The sequence below is a fragment of the Aptenodytes patagonicus genome, chromosome 5 (genome assembly GCF_965638725.1).
Source record: "Aptenodytes patagonicus chromosome 5, bAptPat1.pri.cur, whole genome shotgun sequence".
NCBI classification, from domain to species: domain Eukaryota; kingdom Metazoa; phylum Chordata; class Aves; order Sphenisciformes; family Spheniscidae; genus Aptenodytes; species Aptenodytes patagonicus.
Window position 1 is genome coordinate 10,216,340 of NC_134953.1, and position 16,065 is coordinate 10,232,404.

At 47.1% G+C, this 16,065-nt stretch overlaps 1 protein-coding gene across 2 annotated transcripts in view; it reads right to left on the minus strand.

The window, feature by feature from the left end:
* The window catches only part of TLL2 (tolloid like 2), a 100,243-nt gene that overhangs the window by 56,852 nt on the left and 27,326 nt on the right, over nucleotides 1-16,065 (minus strand). For both annotated transcript variants that reach the window (XM_076338595.1, XM_076338596.1), the window contains exon 2: nucleotides 7,692-7,802. In XM_076338595.1, the coding sequence (XP_076194710.1) occupies nucleotides 7,692-7,802 (111 nt within the window). The remainder of the gene's footprint in view (nucleotides 1-7,691; nucleotides 7,803-16,065) is intronic.

Here is a 16,065-nt window from a genome sequence, read left to right on the forward strand (position 1 = left end):
TCTTGGAACAAAGATGTTCCTCTACCCACATAAGAGGAAGCAACCTTCACTAAAGATTTCCCAGTGGAAGAGCAGACCCCTGTAGAGAGTTCACAGATGTGGGTTATGTTACAGCACGTACATCGTTATTTGCATTGCTCCTGGCCAGTTACGACCAACACAGCTCACATTAAGTTAGCACAGCCCATAGATATGCTCTAAGCCTAAATGAATTAAAGGTTGGGCCCCAGGCAGCCCTGAATCCAGCAATGCTGAAGTCCACCCCTTCTACCCTGAACCAAGTGCCACTACAGCAGAGCACCAAACTTGAGTTACAAGGGAAAAACAGCTCTGAGCTTGGCATGCATGTGCCAAGTCATTTGAATTTAACCATCTCTCCTTCAAATCCATAAATCGGATCTTCCATCGAATCTCAGTCAGTCATGGTCCAAAATCCCTGCATTTTTCTGGAAGTGCATTTTGCAGTAACTTAAATTTCACTAGAAACACGTCGGTAGCATCAAAGAGGACTTGGAAGTTCCAACGTGCAGCACTACTACTGGCCACAGCCCCTAGATTGAGCAATCTCTCCCAACATGAAGCAGCAGAAGCCCTGCTTGTGACTGCTTCCAGCACCTTAAGCATTCCAGTGGAGGAGAAGTGTTATTCTCCAGCCTGAGGCTAAACAGTACAGCTCTTAGCAGGAGAGCTGCACTCCAGCAATCTGTCCTGCAAGCAATCCCAGCTCACGTAGGAATCAACCCCTTGCCTCAGGAATGTAACCAGAGAACAGTGAAACATGTTTCAGGGGCTGACAGCCCACCACACGTGAATGAAAAGCTGCTATGTAACTTGAAAATCACGGTGGTCACCCTCCCTGTACCATGCAGGCTTTCAGGCATGCACTCACGCAGGACTGTACATTCTTCTGCTCCCTTCCAGATCTCTTCAAGGTTTGCCTCTGTCCTGGTTTCGGCAGGGATAGAGTTAATTTCCTTCCTAGTAGCTGGTACAGTGCTGTGTTTTGGATTTAGGAGGAGAAGAAAGTTGATAACACACCGATGTTTTAGTTGTTGCTAGGTAATGCTTACACTAGCCAAGGACTTTTTAGTTTCCCATGCTCTACCGACTGAGAAGGCTGGAGGTGCACAAGGAGCTGGGAGGGGGCACAGCCAAACTGGCCAAAGGGACATTCCATACCATGGGACGTCATGCTCAGTACAGAAACTGGGGAAAGCTGGCCGGGGGGGGCCGCTGCTCGGGGACTGGCTGGGCATCGGTCGGTGGGTGGTGAGCAATTGCACTGTGCATCACTTGCTTTGTGTATTATTATTATTATTATTATTATTATTATTATTATTATTATTATCATTTTATTTCAATTATTAAACTGTTTTTATCTCAACCCACGAGTTTTTCTCACTTGTGCTCTTCCAATTCTCTCCCCCATCCCACTGGGGGGAGGGGGGGAGTGAGCGAGCGGCTGCGTGGTGCTCAGTTGCCGACTGAGGTTAAACCATGACAGCCTCCATACCCCAAAGCAGTTTACACACAGTGCATTTAAATCTGTGATTCCTGGGTTGTTGCGCTACAAAAAAAAGCCAGTCTTGAAACAGGAAGAGTCCCATGAAATAAGGTGATCACAGGCATCCCAAAACAAGAAAAAGCAAAGCAGCCTGCTGCAGATGTGGGCCTGCTGCAGCTCCGGTGAAGCAGCAGAGTAGCTGCCTGCATTTTCACAGCAAGCTCAAGAACAGCGGAGCTGGTGTGTGCCAACAAACCAACTCCCTGCTCTTATTAAAAGAAGGTTTAATGCAGAACTCCTCTCTGCCTCATTTGCCAGAGAATAACTTGCGTGAATTTCCTGCCAGACCCTGCAGCTATTCACAGCAGCCTCTGTCCCCCTTCTGATTTCAGTAGAAACCCTGGGATCAAACATATCCTGTCCCAGCTGCACTGTTATCTGAAGTATTACTCACTCTAGCTAGCAAAGATGCTCTGTAAATCCTTCCTGCCACTGATTTGTGGCAGTGTGAGAGCCTCATCAAGGCCTTCAAGCCACGAGCCTAAAAACCTCTCGGGATCAGAGGCAAAGAAAACCTGTTTTGACTGTTCTTGAAAAGCATTCTTGGCGGCAGCGGGACGCAGAGTCAGTGCCTCAGCAGCAAGTCCAGCACAGCATGGCACCAGCAAGGGCAGCCAGACTCCCATGTCTTCTGATCTGCTGGTGCCAAATCCAGAAGAGACAAACTTGCCTTTCTCACTCACTGAGGTGCCTTTCAGGACTAGAAACTGCCTCTGTGATACAAAAAAATCAGGAAAAGAGGTAATATATCAGAAAAGTCCTCTTAATCCCTAAGCTACCTGAAAAGACTTAAATTAAGCCCGTTGAGATTAAATAGGCACATCCTTCCCATGGGCATGGCACGAAAAGAAAAGTCCTTCTTCCTCTGTGGCGAATGCTTCAGCAGATAAAGCAATAAAGCAAAGGCAATCACCTTGCACCAGCGGACTCTTTTGGACCCAGCTGAGAAGTGACACGGTGCAGTTACACAGCCTGCCTGTGGACTTTCTTGTTTCCCCACATTTCAAAGCCATCTGGGGGTTCTCAGCAGCACAAGAATCCTCAAAGCTTTGTCTCAAGTTTCTTGCAAACGAAAAATATATTGTAAAAGCAAATATTTTCACTAAAGTTAAAAAAAAAAAAAATCTGTGAGAAACTTTTCAAAACTGTAAGCTCTTTGAAAAAAAATCTTTCATCAAAGTGATTAGGAGCTGGTGAAGCACGGGCCTGCTGAGGATAGCGCTCACTGGCAGATCTCCAGGTACCGGATTAATTTCATTATGTTTTGAACCATTACTGTACCTGTACGGGGCCAGATCCTAATGGTGTCCACTTCAGCATCACTGCAAGAGAACAACTGATTTTCATACTAAACATGGCATCTAAACTTTATACCACAGAAACAGAAACAGGGAGGTAGCTAACTTAATTTAAATGCAAAGTAACACTTTCTTTTTAACAACAATCCTTGCTGGTTTTCCTCCCATCTAGCTGCAAAACATTTTGAAGGGGTAGGAGGAAATTTCCTGTTTGGCAGATTTTAAATGTGGCATTACAGATGGTAACAGCAGGATGAATGGTTGATGTGGAAGGCATAGTTTGGCCTGCAGAATCTCTAATAATACAAGAAGCAGCAAACAAAGAACACAAGCAATTCTCTGAGCTTAGGACCTAGGTTCAAAGGAGAGCAGCTAATGGGGGGAAAAAAACTAAACTTTTTTTTCCTGGTTTAGAAAATTAGAAAAATTTTATCTCAACTCAAAGAAAGGTCAAATTGTGCAACTTTAAACAGTTCTTTTACCAGATCACTGATGAGAGTAAAACTAAGCTTCAGGTAAAGCAGAGCTGAGGTTGAGAGACCTGTGGAAAGGAGCACAGATGTCATATATGATTTAAAATTGGGTTGGAAGAAAGCACTTTGGAATAAATCTTCAGGGAAATCCTGAAAGGGTCCAGATGAGAAATTAAATAGCTGGTAGTCCTGAGGCCTCTTAGAAGAGCACGTCTCCTGGCATTCACTCAGAGCTACTCTGCACTGTTCGCCAATACTCTCTACTAACCCACAGCTCAGAGTTTTAACCAAGTCAACAGAGATCAACATGCAGACACCTAAAACCTGCTTGGATTAAATGGGTTACACTTAGTTGTAGACCACCATCATGCCTGCCTTTCCCTCAACAGGGTCTGAAGAAAACCCCACTGCTATAAACACATCAGAGAATGATGTTTGCATGCAAGATGCTATTGCAAAGCCTTCTTGCAGTTTTCAGCTGCTCAACCTGTGCTCTCCCTGCCAAATTCTTGGAAAGGAAGCTCCTTTGGAGCAAAGGAGACTGCTCACATGAATAAGGACTATCAGGTCATACTCCACACTCCAGAAGGCTTTAGGTACATAACACATGTGATGCAATTCCCTGTGTAATGCCAATTCCCTATATGTGACCACTCACACAAAATAATCCAAGCACACCGGCCAGAGACATCCAGACAAAGCCGAAGAGGGACATCATTGCTGGAGCTCTGAAGCAAGGTGCCAAGTTGGGTACCAAGGAGACAACTACCCCTAACCGTGAATCCCACATGAGCCAGAGAGATCTGAGCCAACGTCCCTCAGAGGGAAGGAACCATGCTCTGTGACTTTACCAGGAGGACAATGCTATTTGGGAATGAAACACTAGCTCCAATATTTGCTGAGAAAACGCTTGGAAACACTGACCTTCAAGGCACCTCATTCTCCCAGAAGCCAAACCAGGGGCACTGCTGATTCAGCAAAATAAAAGGCATCCCACTCTCAAGCAGGCTCACAAATTTTGAGGGTCTGAACAGCGATTATAGCATTTCTGCAAGTAGGAAATTAATGCAGAAAACAAGCCTGGAGCACATCCACGCTGTGAAATTAAGCTCAGCACATAGATCTGTGGCAGAATCGAGGTTGTCCTCAGATCAGATTCCCTGCCCCTCTCTCAAGGGCCTAGAGAAGGGCATAGCTATCTTTCTAGACAGGAGACTGAAAGAAGGTGAAGAGGAGGAGTTGGAATGGGAAAGCTTTAAACATCTGACGGACTCAGCCCTCATGAACCAAGGTAGAGCTTTTACTAAAACAGATCATCTTCAGTTGGATCCAGTGAAGAACCATGTCTCCTGTCACCCATCAGAACATGGGAACCTCATTCTTCCTCCAGAGCCTGACAGCTGCAGATGCTCCACACAAACTAGCAGAATCTATGCCCATAAACAGCCCAACAGTGTCAAATGGCACAATTTTCACCCCTCCTCCCATCCGAACAACATTTTCTGGGGACAAGGAGACAATAGAGGGGAAGAAGAATGCCTGGCCTAATAGTGTGTTCAGAACTGCAGCTCCCAGATACGAAGAGCCTGTGTGTCTGTATATACGTATTAAGTACTTCCTCCACTATACAACTAATCCGATTAACAGCTTTAGGAAACTCTGAAATGTTATAATTCAAGGGGTCCCATTCATAAAAGGTCTTAGGCTGTTTCTGTACAGAGGTTGCATTCTTCCCACTGGAAATAAAAAAGCAGAGCGCAGGACTTTCTCCCAGGGAAGAATGGGTCCCAATCCCCACCATGCTGAAGTAGACCACCCTCTTACAATTCACATGAGTGTCAAGCAAGCCCCACAAGAGAAGAATCAACCTTTCCTGCCCCTGTAGAGAGCCCCCTCCCAGGGCAGGTGAACACAGAGATCCCTCTGTGCATGCTCTGCAGAAAGCATGACAGTGACGGGGGCTGCCCGTTTATCAGCTCGCACTTCCAGGGGCTGAAATCCAGGGGGACAAATGAAGCCTGCCGGAGATGAGGACAGGGCCAAGTGAGTGACATGACATCACCATTCGCCTAGTGCAAAGCACCGTATGATGCACCAGCTTTGTCTCAGTCAATATGGCCTGTATCAGAAATAGTGTGGCCAGCAGGAGTAGGGAAGTGATGGTGCCCCTGTACTCGGCACTGGTGAGGCCGCACCTCGAATACTGTGTTCAGTTTTGGGCCCCTCACTACAAGAAGGACGTTGAGGTGCTGGAGCGTGTCCAGAGAAGGGCAACGAGGCTGGTGAGGGGTCTGGAGAACAAGTCTGGTGAGGAGCGGCTGAGGGAACTGGGGTTGTTTAGCCTGGAGAAGAGGAGGCTGAGGGGAGACCTCATCGCTCTCTACAACTCCCTGACAGGAGGTTGTAGCGAGGTGGGTGTCGGTCTCTTCTCCCAAGTAACAAGCGATAGGACGAGAGGAAATGGCCTCAAGTTGCGCCAGGGGAGGTTTAGATTGGATGTAAGGAAAAATTTCTTTACTGAAAGAGTGGTGAAACATTGGAACAGGCTGCCCAGGGAAGTGGTTGAGTCACCATCCCTGGAAGTATTTAAAAGACGTGTAGATGAGGCGCTTAGGGACATGGTTTAGTGGGCATGGTGGTGTTGGGTTGACGATTGGACTCGATGATCTTAGAGGTCTTTTCCAACCTCAATGATTCTATTCTATTCTATTCTATTTTTCTTTAGGTAAATTGTCTTCAAATGAGTTTGAAGTGTATGAGTTTGAAGTGTATAAAAGGTGCCAGGAAGAGTCTAATCCAACCACACAACATGAGCTATGGTTGTGAGACCAGCACCTGCATTACATGATACAGATGTGGGTTATAAAATTCAGTTCATTTGACAGATGGTGCAGGTCTGGCATCAGTGCTGAGTGAAAGAAATGTGCTAGATAAGACAACTGAAAAAGCCACCATAGCAAACTAATACAGTCAAACATCGTCTGGCTTTGCTTCCCCAGCAGTCTCCTTGTTTAACTTCAGGAGCTGACAAAGGGATGTGGAAGAGATGAACGCTGCCTGTCCTACTTACCCAGTCCTCATTTTCTGGTTTACCTTCTGCTCTGAAGGCAACCTACTCCTAATCACCTATCACCTGAGAACGTGCCACAGCCCGAAACATGACACGAATGGGCTAAGTGACATGACAACGCAGGATAATTGCATTTCCAGGGAGCAATCCGTAATCCGAAGAACTGGACAGCCCTCCTCTGCCCAGAATTTCCCCATCTGCATGAGTTTAATCAGTTACATCAACATCAAAAGCATGCCTCTCTGTTGGGAGGTGGATGTGACATCTTTCATACTCAGCCCAACAGCAAGCTGGAGCGTGGATCCCCAGAACAGGACCTACACAGTGCTTAGATGCTCTGAAACTAAAGCTAGGCAGTCACAAGGATACAGAATCATCCACCAGTCCTTATGAATGATACAGTATGAACTGAGATGCACAGCGGTCAGGTAAAAATGTGATTTCAGTGATTTGCCTCTACCCAATCTTTCATCCTACTTGCTAACCTAACAGCATATCAGCAGAGAGAGAAAAGAAGTTTGTCCTGACCTGCTCTGTCTCCAGTCTTTCCAGTGTGTCTCAGAGCTCAGACTTCCAACAATTTCTCTCTTGCCAGCATAAAGTAGAGTAGAGGCAACAATACTGCAGGGAGCCCTCCAAACCCTCCAAACCAGTTGCAGAGTGTTTCAGGGACCATTAGAGCTGGAGTCCAGTCAGAGCTCCTGAGTCAAGAAACAACTCTGGTCTGGCACAAGACTGAGCATACGTAAGAGCTGTGTAGGGGGGCAACACTAGCATATGTTACCCCATCTATGGGCTTTACAGAAAAATCAGCACAATTGTTAACCTGTTTCAATTATAACATCACTTCAAGGGTGGTCTGTATGCAAGACTGCAGCGGGTTTTACCTAGGTAGACAGCTGAAAAAATGCATTATTCCATTAAGATCATACATTGCACGAAAAGGGGGGAGGACAATAAGAGTCAAAATTAATGCCAAACTGAGTGTCCCTATTTCAAACACATTTCCTTCCAAATTAGCAGAGAGACAGTTCCTCGTGGAAAGAGACCAGTGCTGTAAATTTGAAAATCTTCTCCCTCAGACAAGATAGGATTGGCTACGTCAAATGCGACTCGGTTTTTATGTAACAAAGCTCAGAGTTGGATCCCACCCTCAGTCACATAGTTAAGCTCTGCATGCACCTCCCTGGCTGTGGGAACAGGCATCACGAGTGAGAGGGAACTCCTTCCTCCCTAAGGATAAAACCAGGGGAAAGAAGGCATCGCCACCCCAGGGCTGCCCTTACCTGAAGTGTGTCTTGCGTTGCCATCTGAGTGCTTTGTTAAGTCAACAGTTCTGTCTATTTGAAACAGCTTCAGATCATCTTCATCTAAAGCGATATCTCCCCAAAAGGCAGCTGGAGAGAAACAAACTGCAATTAGTTTAGTTTTTATTTTGGAAGGAAAGTACAGTTCCTATGTGGCCCGTATCGCACCTAAAAGGCTATTACTCCATGGACCAGAAAAAGGTAATACACAGCAGCAGCTTTAAAAGTACAGGTGGAGTGGACGTCGGTGGAGGCCGGGTGACAGCATTTAAATTGAGCCACTGTGCAGATCCACCAAAAGGAGATGATTAGCTGGGATTCCTTGTGTTACTCATTATTATAGGTCTGGCTCTCAACCAGGCACTAAGGTGGTGGCGTTCGCTCTTCATTAAAGCCTACAGGAGGGACAATCACTGGCAGTTCCCTAGTCAGTGTGAAGGAACTAGCTAAGTCACAGCTCAGATCCTGACTCAGCTGTTGCATCCGCACCATCCCCAGGCTAACAATTTGCACAAGACAGGAGGACAGCAAGCTCAGCAGCGTATACCTAAAGGCTACAGCTGTCAGCCTGCAGGACCTCGTACACATGGTTAGTACTCAGACACGCTGCATTGGTCTAAACCCAAGCTGAGAGCCAGCCTACCATTTCCACTTTGGTGGAGAAACGCCAGTTATTTGTCCCTTCGTGGATCAGTTACCCAGATTTAAGTTTGCAGAGTTTTAAATTTTGTAAGAATCCTTGTGTTTCAGCCAGAAGCCATGAAAATAAGGTAAACAAACTCATACCTTCACATTCACAGCTTAGAGAAACAGACTGGAAATCATTTGAGTGGAAACAATTATACCCCGAGAGTATCCTGACCCAGTTGATGCTGCAGTGTATAGTCACCATTTTGGGAATTTGAACAAAATAAACACAGGCGATGAAGCAGTTGACCAAGCAGAACAGATCTTTCAGAGATAACAAACAGGTTACGAACAGAGCTGTTAAAACTCATACGAGAAGCCTGCATAGGTTGATGAAAAATAAAAAAAACCCAACCAATCCCAGAGCAAATTAATTGGTGGTACAGTTCAAGAGAACTCAGTATGTCAGGCAAGGAGCAATGTTGAGTTGCTGTCTGCAACAGCGACCAGATTTGATGGAATCATTTTTTCTTCTCTTAAGCCAACAACATTTGCATTACTTGGGGGGGAAAACATCCCATTGCTACACTAGCAACATCACCGATCAAAGCATGTTAGGCCTGAGAAACAAATGGGTTTTACTGATCATCTCACTTTTACTGCCAAGACCAAATGAAATATGGACCTTTGCCTGAATATCAGAAACCTGCAATCAGATCTGTGGCAACTGAATTATGAAAGGTTAACTCAGAGAGTTTTTTCCGATACAACGTGGCACTGGTTCTGATGCAGCACTTGCCTCCTCTGTTCTGCATCTCAGCACCTCAGTTGGTACAATAGCATTTGCCAACGTCACTGTTCTGGGACATGGGAACGGCAAGAAGTCTTTGCCTGCTACTGGGCACATCCCAGCTACCGCAAACTGCCCCAGCCAAGAGCTGCTGCGAGCAGCAAAGCCCTGGCATGAGCCGGGGGGGACTCAGATGCTTCCCCCTTTCCCGGGAACAAAGCTGTCTCCCCCTGGTTACCTGGCCACAGCAGAGGAATGGGAGACAGCGTCAAAGGAGGCTGGCTCTGGCTTTTTGGTTGGGTCTCCTTAACAGTGCTACCAAACCCCAGAGTACAGAAATACGGCAAGAGCTCCAGAAGAGACCATAGTTAGTGCAGACAAACCTATACACAGACTGACATCGGTTATAACTAGGACAGAGCCTCTGTTTGCTACACAAACACAGAACTCGGCCTCTCCCCAACTTCTTGGCAATCCAAGCCCTCACAATGAACAGAGAAGAACCTAAAATACTGTCAGATCCCCACCAGCTAACAAGTCTACCAGCATGGCCAAACATCACAAGCTGATTGGGGATGGCCAGTGGAAGAAAGCAGAGACATATGCTCCTGTGACTGCAATTTGAAGACAAGACATTTTATCCATCCAGAGAAATTATTTGCTCAGGACAATGTAGCAGTCAAGGGCAGAGATGCAAACAGCATCCCATGCCATCTGATTCCCTCCCCAGCCACATTCGGTAAGTCACTATTATACTGGCCAACTAGATATCCATTCCCTACCCTCCCGCCAAACCTATCATCCCATTTCAGCCCCAAACTAATTGTCACCACCTTGGGCTCTCAGTGGCTCTTTTCCATTAGTACCACACAGTTTGTTACTCAGGCTAAGGTAGCCCATGCCAAAGCACAGCTTTCAGGGCAAGCCTGCAGCATGGATTTACATCAACAGAATTGTTACATTTTCCTTCCCAATGGAAGGCAGCAGTTTTCTCCCAGCCCTAGCAAAGGAATCTCTTTCTGTTACAAAGTCATACATCATCCTGAGAGATGGCCCACTACAAAAGCTGAATTTCCCTAGCATTTATTTCCAGCTCTCTGCAGTCCCAGCGTGCTCCAGGGGAACCATGATTTATCACGGTCCCGAACCAGCTGAACAACTTTCCTCGCTGGAAGTCCCGGCTGAGAATGCTGCGCTGCAACTTCTCCTGTGCTGTCAAAGGCTCCTTCCTAAAGGCACGCAAGCCTGAAAGATGCTTGCTTCCACCCCAAGGGAGCTGTCCCACAGGAAAGCCCAAGTACTTTATTTTAAAGGGTCACAAGTTCAGAGACTGCTGGCAAATGAAGCATCTCAAAGCATCCCTTCTGATTTCCTTTACCAAGGTCTCCTTTTTAATTTAATGTGGGAGGATTTCCAAAAAAGAAAACAAAAACAAACAAACAAAAATTTAAAGTCTCCACACAGCAGGCTAACAAACTTGGAAACCAGTATTTCTCTTGGCAGAGAGCTCTGCAGTGTAAAGCCAGGTGCAAACTCTTAACACTCCGTGCAACAGCGTGCCAGCTTTTCTTTAAGACAATGCATTAGTCGCTCTGGATAGTAAGAACAGAGCAGCTCTTACTGAGGTTGATGGAGCCAATATGAGAGAGTTTGCTTCCACGCTGGACTAGTAACCTGCACCAACCACCCCGAATGTTTAACCTCACCACCTCCCAGCATATGCAGCCGGACAGCATTTGTCTGTTGGGGCAAAGGGGAAGGACGACTGTGTTTAACAAAACAATCCAGCACCCAAATGAAAAAAGCAGCCTGGCAAGCTGTCTTCATTTTCAGCACATTCCTGGCCCAGGAAAACAGTCCACGTGCTGGTGCCTGCATTGCGTGCGGAGCACAGAGGTGCCATGACGCCTGGAAGGTATGGCAGATGGGACTGGGAAGGAGAACACCTCCTTCTAGGCAGAGGACAGGCTGAACAGTTTCTCCAGGTGCTTCACACACAACCACAGAGTCCAAATCCACCAATGCCTCCACAGTCCTCATTTTCCACAGTAACTTTTTTTGGGGGGGCTCTAGCAGGCTCCCACTCCAAAGCAATGTGACAGCCCAAAGTGTCTTTCTAAAATCTTCACCGCTCTGCCCTGCAAATCACCTCCAACCTGTTTTTGCCCCCAATACCCCGAAGCAATTCCCTTCTCCCATTCCTTGCTTGCGTCTTCTCCTTTCCCTAGTCCTGAGTAGCACAATCTGATTTCAGGGGAGAAAAATAATTTTGCTGTCTTTTATGGGAACTCAATACAAAAGTGTTCACAACAGTTTAAAATATTCCTTTTCCATGAAAAGTGTGTTTCATCCAGGCCTTTTAACAGAATTCTTGTCCTTTCTATTTTTTCTCCCCCCCCCCCCCCCCAAGACAACAAGTAGGAAAAAAAATCACTCAGAAAAGCTTCTGGTATTCAGCCAGAAAACTACATCTCAAAACAAAATGCAGTACTGTCATTTGTTAAAAACAGGCTGATCTCTAACACTTCAAGACAAATACCTGGGGACAGGTATCCTTCACCCTCACCGCAGTCAGCTCCGACTTTATACAAGTCATATATACAAGTATATGAGAGCCACTTGAGCTGGCAGAAGAAGAATATAACTCCACGCTTGAGAAATGTCACCCAACGTCTGTGTTTGAACTGATGTCCGGCCACCAAGCTGGAGCAAAACTTTCACCCATTTGCCTGCCATGACCCCTTGCCAGGAAGCCCCCATTCCTGCACCAGGGCATCAGTACAGGCGATAGATTTACCCTGATGACAGGGGTCAACAAAGCGGTCAGCCTCTGGACGCTACAGGAGACCACAGCAATTTTCCCTGTAGCACCCCTCGGGACCAGCTGTGACAGAGGTTCACAGAGGAAGAGGCCTTGGAAACAGGCATACCCTGCCTGCCGAGAAAGCTCCCTCCATTCCACTCCGCCTCAAACAGACTCTTTCACCGACTGAGGCTTTTATTAAGAAATGGCAGGTTTTAGGTGCTGAATGGGATCTGAACCTAGATTGAGGGCTATGCCCTCTGACTCGAGCCAAAGGAGCCCTCTTTCTGTGGGGCCAGAGCCATGCTAAGTTAGTGTATATCGTCAGCTCGAGGGTCTTGTCTCAACTTGCAACCAGCTGGCACAGCTCACGCTGACAGAGTTCATTTTAGCTCTTCCAGCATAGTTTTAACACAGTTTTGCTAGAAGGACTTTACTCTTGCTCAGCAGGTTTCCCACAGTGCAGTACAGCAACAAGCACGGAAAACAAATAGCAATGTGAATCCAGGTAGGTGCCTCAGACTTGTTTCATCAATACTGACTCAAACTCAGCTTTCGCCAGTGTTCATGACCTCTGTGTGTAGATGATAGCTGGGCTCCCAAGCGGGGATGCCTCATGACCGCTCGGGCCAATGCAAAATACCCAATGAAGAAGCGTTTGCACAATTAACCTTGGCATCTCCAGTTTTGTGAGCATCAACAAACATCTGTGTCTGCCTGACACAGACTCAACTGTGTCACCCCAGTGATGAGCCACACTGGCTGCTTGCGGCTCACAGTGCAATCGCAGGATGTGTTCTGAACCCACCCATGAGATCAATCACCCATGTATTTGTAAGGGGCGATATCTACAACAACCCCATGCAGCGCTACAGGCTTGGGGAAGAGTGGCTGGAAAGCTGCCCAGCAGAGAAGGACCTGGGGGTGTTGGTTGACAGCCGGCTGAACATGAGCCGGCAGTGTGCCCAGGCGGCCAAGAAGGCCAATGGCATCCTGGCCTGTATCAGAAATAGTGTGGCCAGCAGGAGTAGGGAAGTGATCGTGCCCCTGTACTCGGCACTGGTGAGGCCGCACCTCGAATACTGTGTTCAGTTTTGGGCCCCTCACTACAAGAAGGACGTCGAGGTGCTGGAGCGTGTCCAGAGAAGGGCAACGAGGCTGGTGAGGGGTCTGGAGAACAAGTCTGGTGAGGAGCGGCTGAGGGAACTGGGGTTGTTTAGCCTGGAGAAGAGGAGGCTGAGGGGAGACCTCATCGCTCTCTACAACTACCTGAAAGGAGGTTGTAGCGAGGTGGGTGTTGGTCTTTTCTCTGAAGTAACAAGCGATAGGACGAGAGGAAACGGCCTCAAGTTGCGCCAGGGGAGGTTTAGATTGGATGTAAGGAAAAATTTCTTGACTGAAAGAGTGGTTAAACATTGGAACAGGCTGCCCAGGGAAGTGGTGGAGTCCCCATCCCTGGAGGTATTTAAAAGACGTGTAGATGAGGCGCTTAGGGACATGGTTTAGTGGGCATGGTGGTGTTGGGTTGACGGTTGGACTCGATGATCTTAGAGGTCTTTTCCAACCTCAATGATTCTATGATTCTATTCTATGATTCTCTCTATCCCCACCTAGATCTCTGCTCTCCATCATCTGCATTACTGAAAGATCCTAGGGCACCAGCTCCTCTTGTTCTAGAGTTGATTGTACCATATCCAAATAGCACAAGGGAAAACCAACGTCCCACCTTAGCGACATGAGCTACAGGCAAGGAGCGCTGGGCATATGCAGAGACAGGTAGGCAATAATGAGTGCCACCTCCTGGCAAACAACAATATGACTATTTATGCGCTGGCAAAAACACGCAAGTTGTTTTTGAGCATTTGCTGACGCTTCCCAGACTGACAGGTGTGAGCGCTGGGAGACTTAATTTTCAGGGCTGGCCACACTTTCATTAGGGCTAACGCTCTGCAGTCTAACAATAAATAAGTAAATCAACAGATCAAAGTGCGCTCCCAGCACCTCCATATTTCTTTCTTCGCAGGAAGACAGGTCTGCTGCTGTTGCTGAACGGCCTGCTGGCAGAGGAACCAGCAGAACAGTATTCTGAAGTATGCTAAGAAAGATTTATACCTTGAAGAAAAAGCCCAACACATCTTTTGGGCAAAATAACAATTGTGTTAGAGGGAAGAGCAAAGTCTCAAAATAAGGCAGAAACCAGTGAAAGAAGAGAGAGAAAAAATCCCAAACCAACACTTTGGAAATAGGGCCAGATCCTGAGCATCAAACACTCAAGCCAAAGGAGGATGGGAAACAAGCGGCAGTAATGAGTAAAAGAAAAGCATCAAGATTGCCATATTTGGCCATTACGTTTTCATCTGGATCAGTTTGTTTCTCCTCAGTAGGAACGATCAGAAGTTTCCCACTGGCCAGCTTTAGGGATAAGCTGGATTGAAAGCTCTGGCGGTAAACCCCTCCACACAGCAAGGGTGTCTGGAGCCAGAGCTGCCGCCTGGCATGAGCGGGGTTTCCTGGCAATAGGGACTCGGCAATTCAGTTTTCAGTGAGCAGGAGTTCCCCTGCCCAGGGAGCACGTTTCGTTTCCAAAACGAGTCTCAGTTTGTGGAGGAATGTCTAAGACGATGGTCCACTTCTAAACGGCAACAAATATTTCAAGAATATCAAAACCTTCTGGGAATCAGAGTCTGAATCCCTGTTCAGACTTCCGCAGAAACCTGAATTGCCTAAATTATCATGTGTAGTGCTCCCACAGCATCCTCTCTTGGGAAGTTATCTGCAGGAGACCGAATTAGGCCAGAAATTCCGATTCATGTTCAATGAATTTCCTTTCCTGAAAGGTGACGATGCAGGAACGAAGAAATACTTTGGGCTTGAGTTTGTCCAAAGCTGCGAACATACATGTGAGCCTACACAATGACCAGCTTTAAGGAACAACACATGCTCTCCCTTGGCTGAATGCCACATTATTTTAACCGAGAACTGAACGATTCAGTGGCATGGATTATACTGCCTGCCATAATTAGTTTAGGAGAAAGATCTTTTCCTTTTAATATTCATAACTCTCCTGCTGCCGGTTGCTTCCTCACTCAAGGTCTTCATCTTTTCCACATCGACATGGCAGTCACTCCAGTCCAGTGATCTATGAATCCATTCCTGGTACAATGAGCAACGCAGGAGGGCATACATGAACACACAGAGCAGGGAAATCCATGCCACAGGCAGCAAAGCAGCTCCCTCTACGGGCTTTTAAATGGTTAAACACCTGCCTCTTCATAAGAAAATACTGCAGGGGGATGTCTGCTGCCCAATTCTTCAGCGTGCCTTACAGGGTTAAGGATGCTACTCCCCTGTAATCCGATGTGCAGAACCCAAGGGACTGGTTTAACCCCTCCTGTTTTCATGCAAATTAAATTGATCTATGTGAGCTTCCTAACATTTTTGCTCTCTCTGCTTTCTGCCCTAGGTGACTGTGCACGTCCCATGGCAATGCTGATACGAGACAGGGCTTTGGCTGTGCATCTCTGAACTGTTCTCTCCGAAAGCTGTATGCAGCCTGCAGAGCGCCCCTTGGCCACATTTTACACATAGGCAGGCAGCAGACTTTAGGAAGAAGCTATCATAGACCCACAAATGAATGTATTGATCTCTACCCCCACTTGGCTGTCCTTCTGCCCAGGCAACCCTGGCCCCCTCCTGCTGAGGGACACAGGTACCCTTCCCAGCTCCTGTCCAACTCCACCATGGCCATGGATGCTCCATTCTGCTGAGGAGGGGGCTCAATTTCAGCACCTGCTTTTCTCACGAGCCAGGAAGGGCTTTCAGATCCAGCTTGTTCCCAAGTGCAAGCAGCATGCCCCCACCCTGTGCCACCACTTCAAAGTGAGATTCTTCCTCTGCAACTTCTGCCAGCTCAGCATTTCTTCCCTCCACCCTAGTGTCTAGCCCCCAGCTGGACACCACCCCCGTCCTTGGACATCTCTCCATTTGCTATTGCTTAGTGTTTGAGGAAGCAGTTTGCATATAAGGTAGGCTAGGAAGAAAAACATCTTTTACTGCACTGAGCTAGTGGACTATGAAGCAACAACCTCTCTTTAGAGCATCCAGGGCTGATGAGAAAGCATACATTTTGTGTC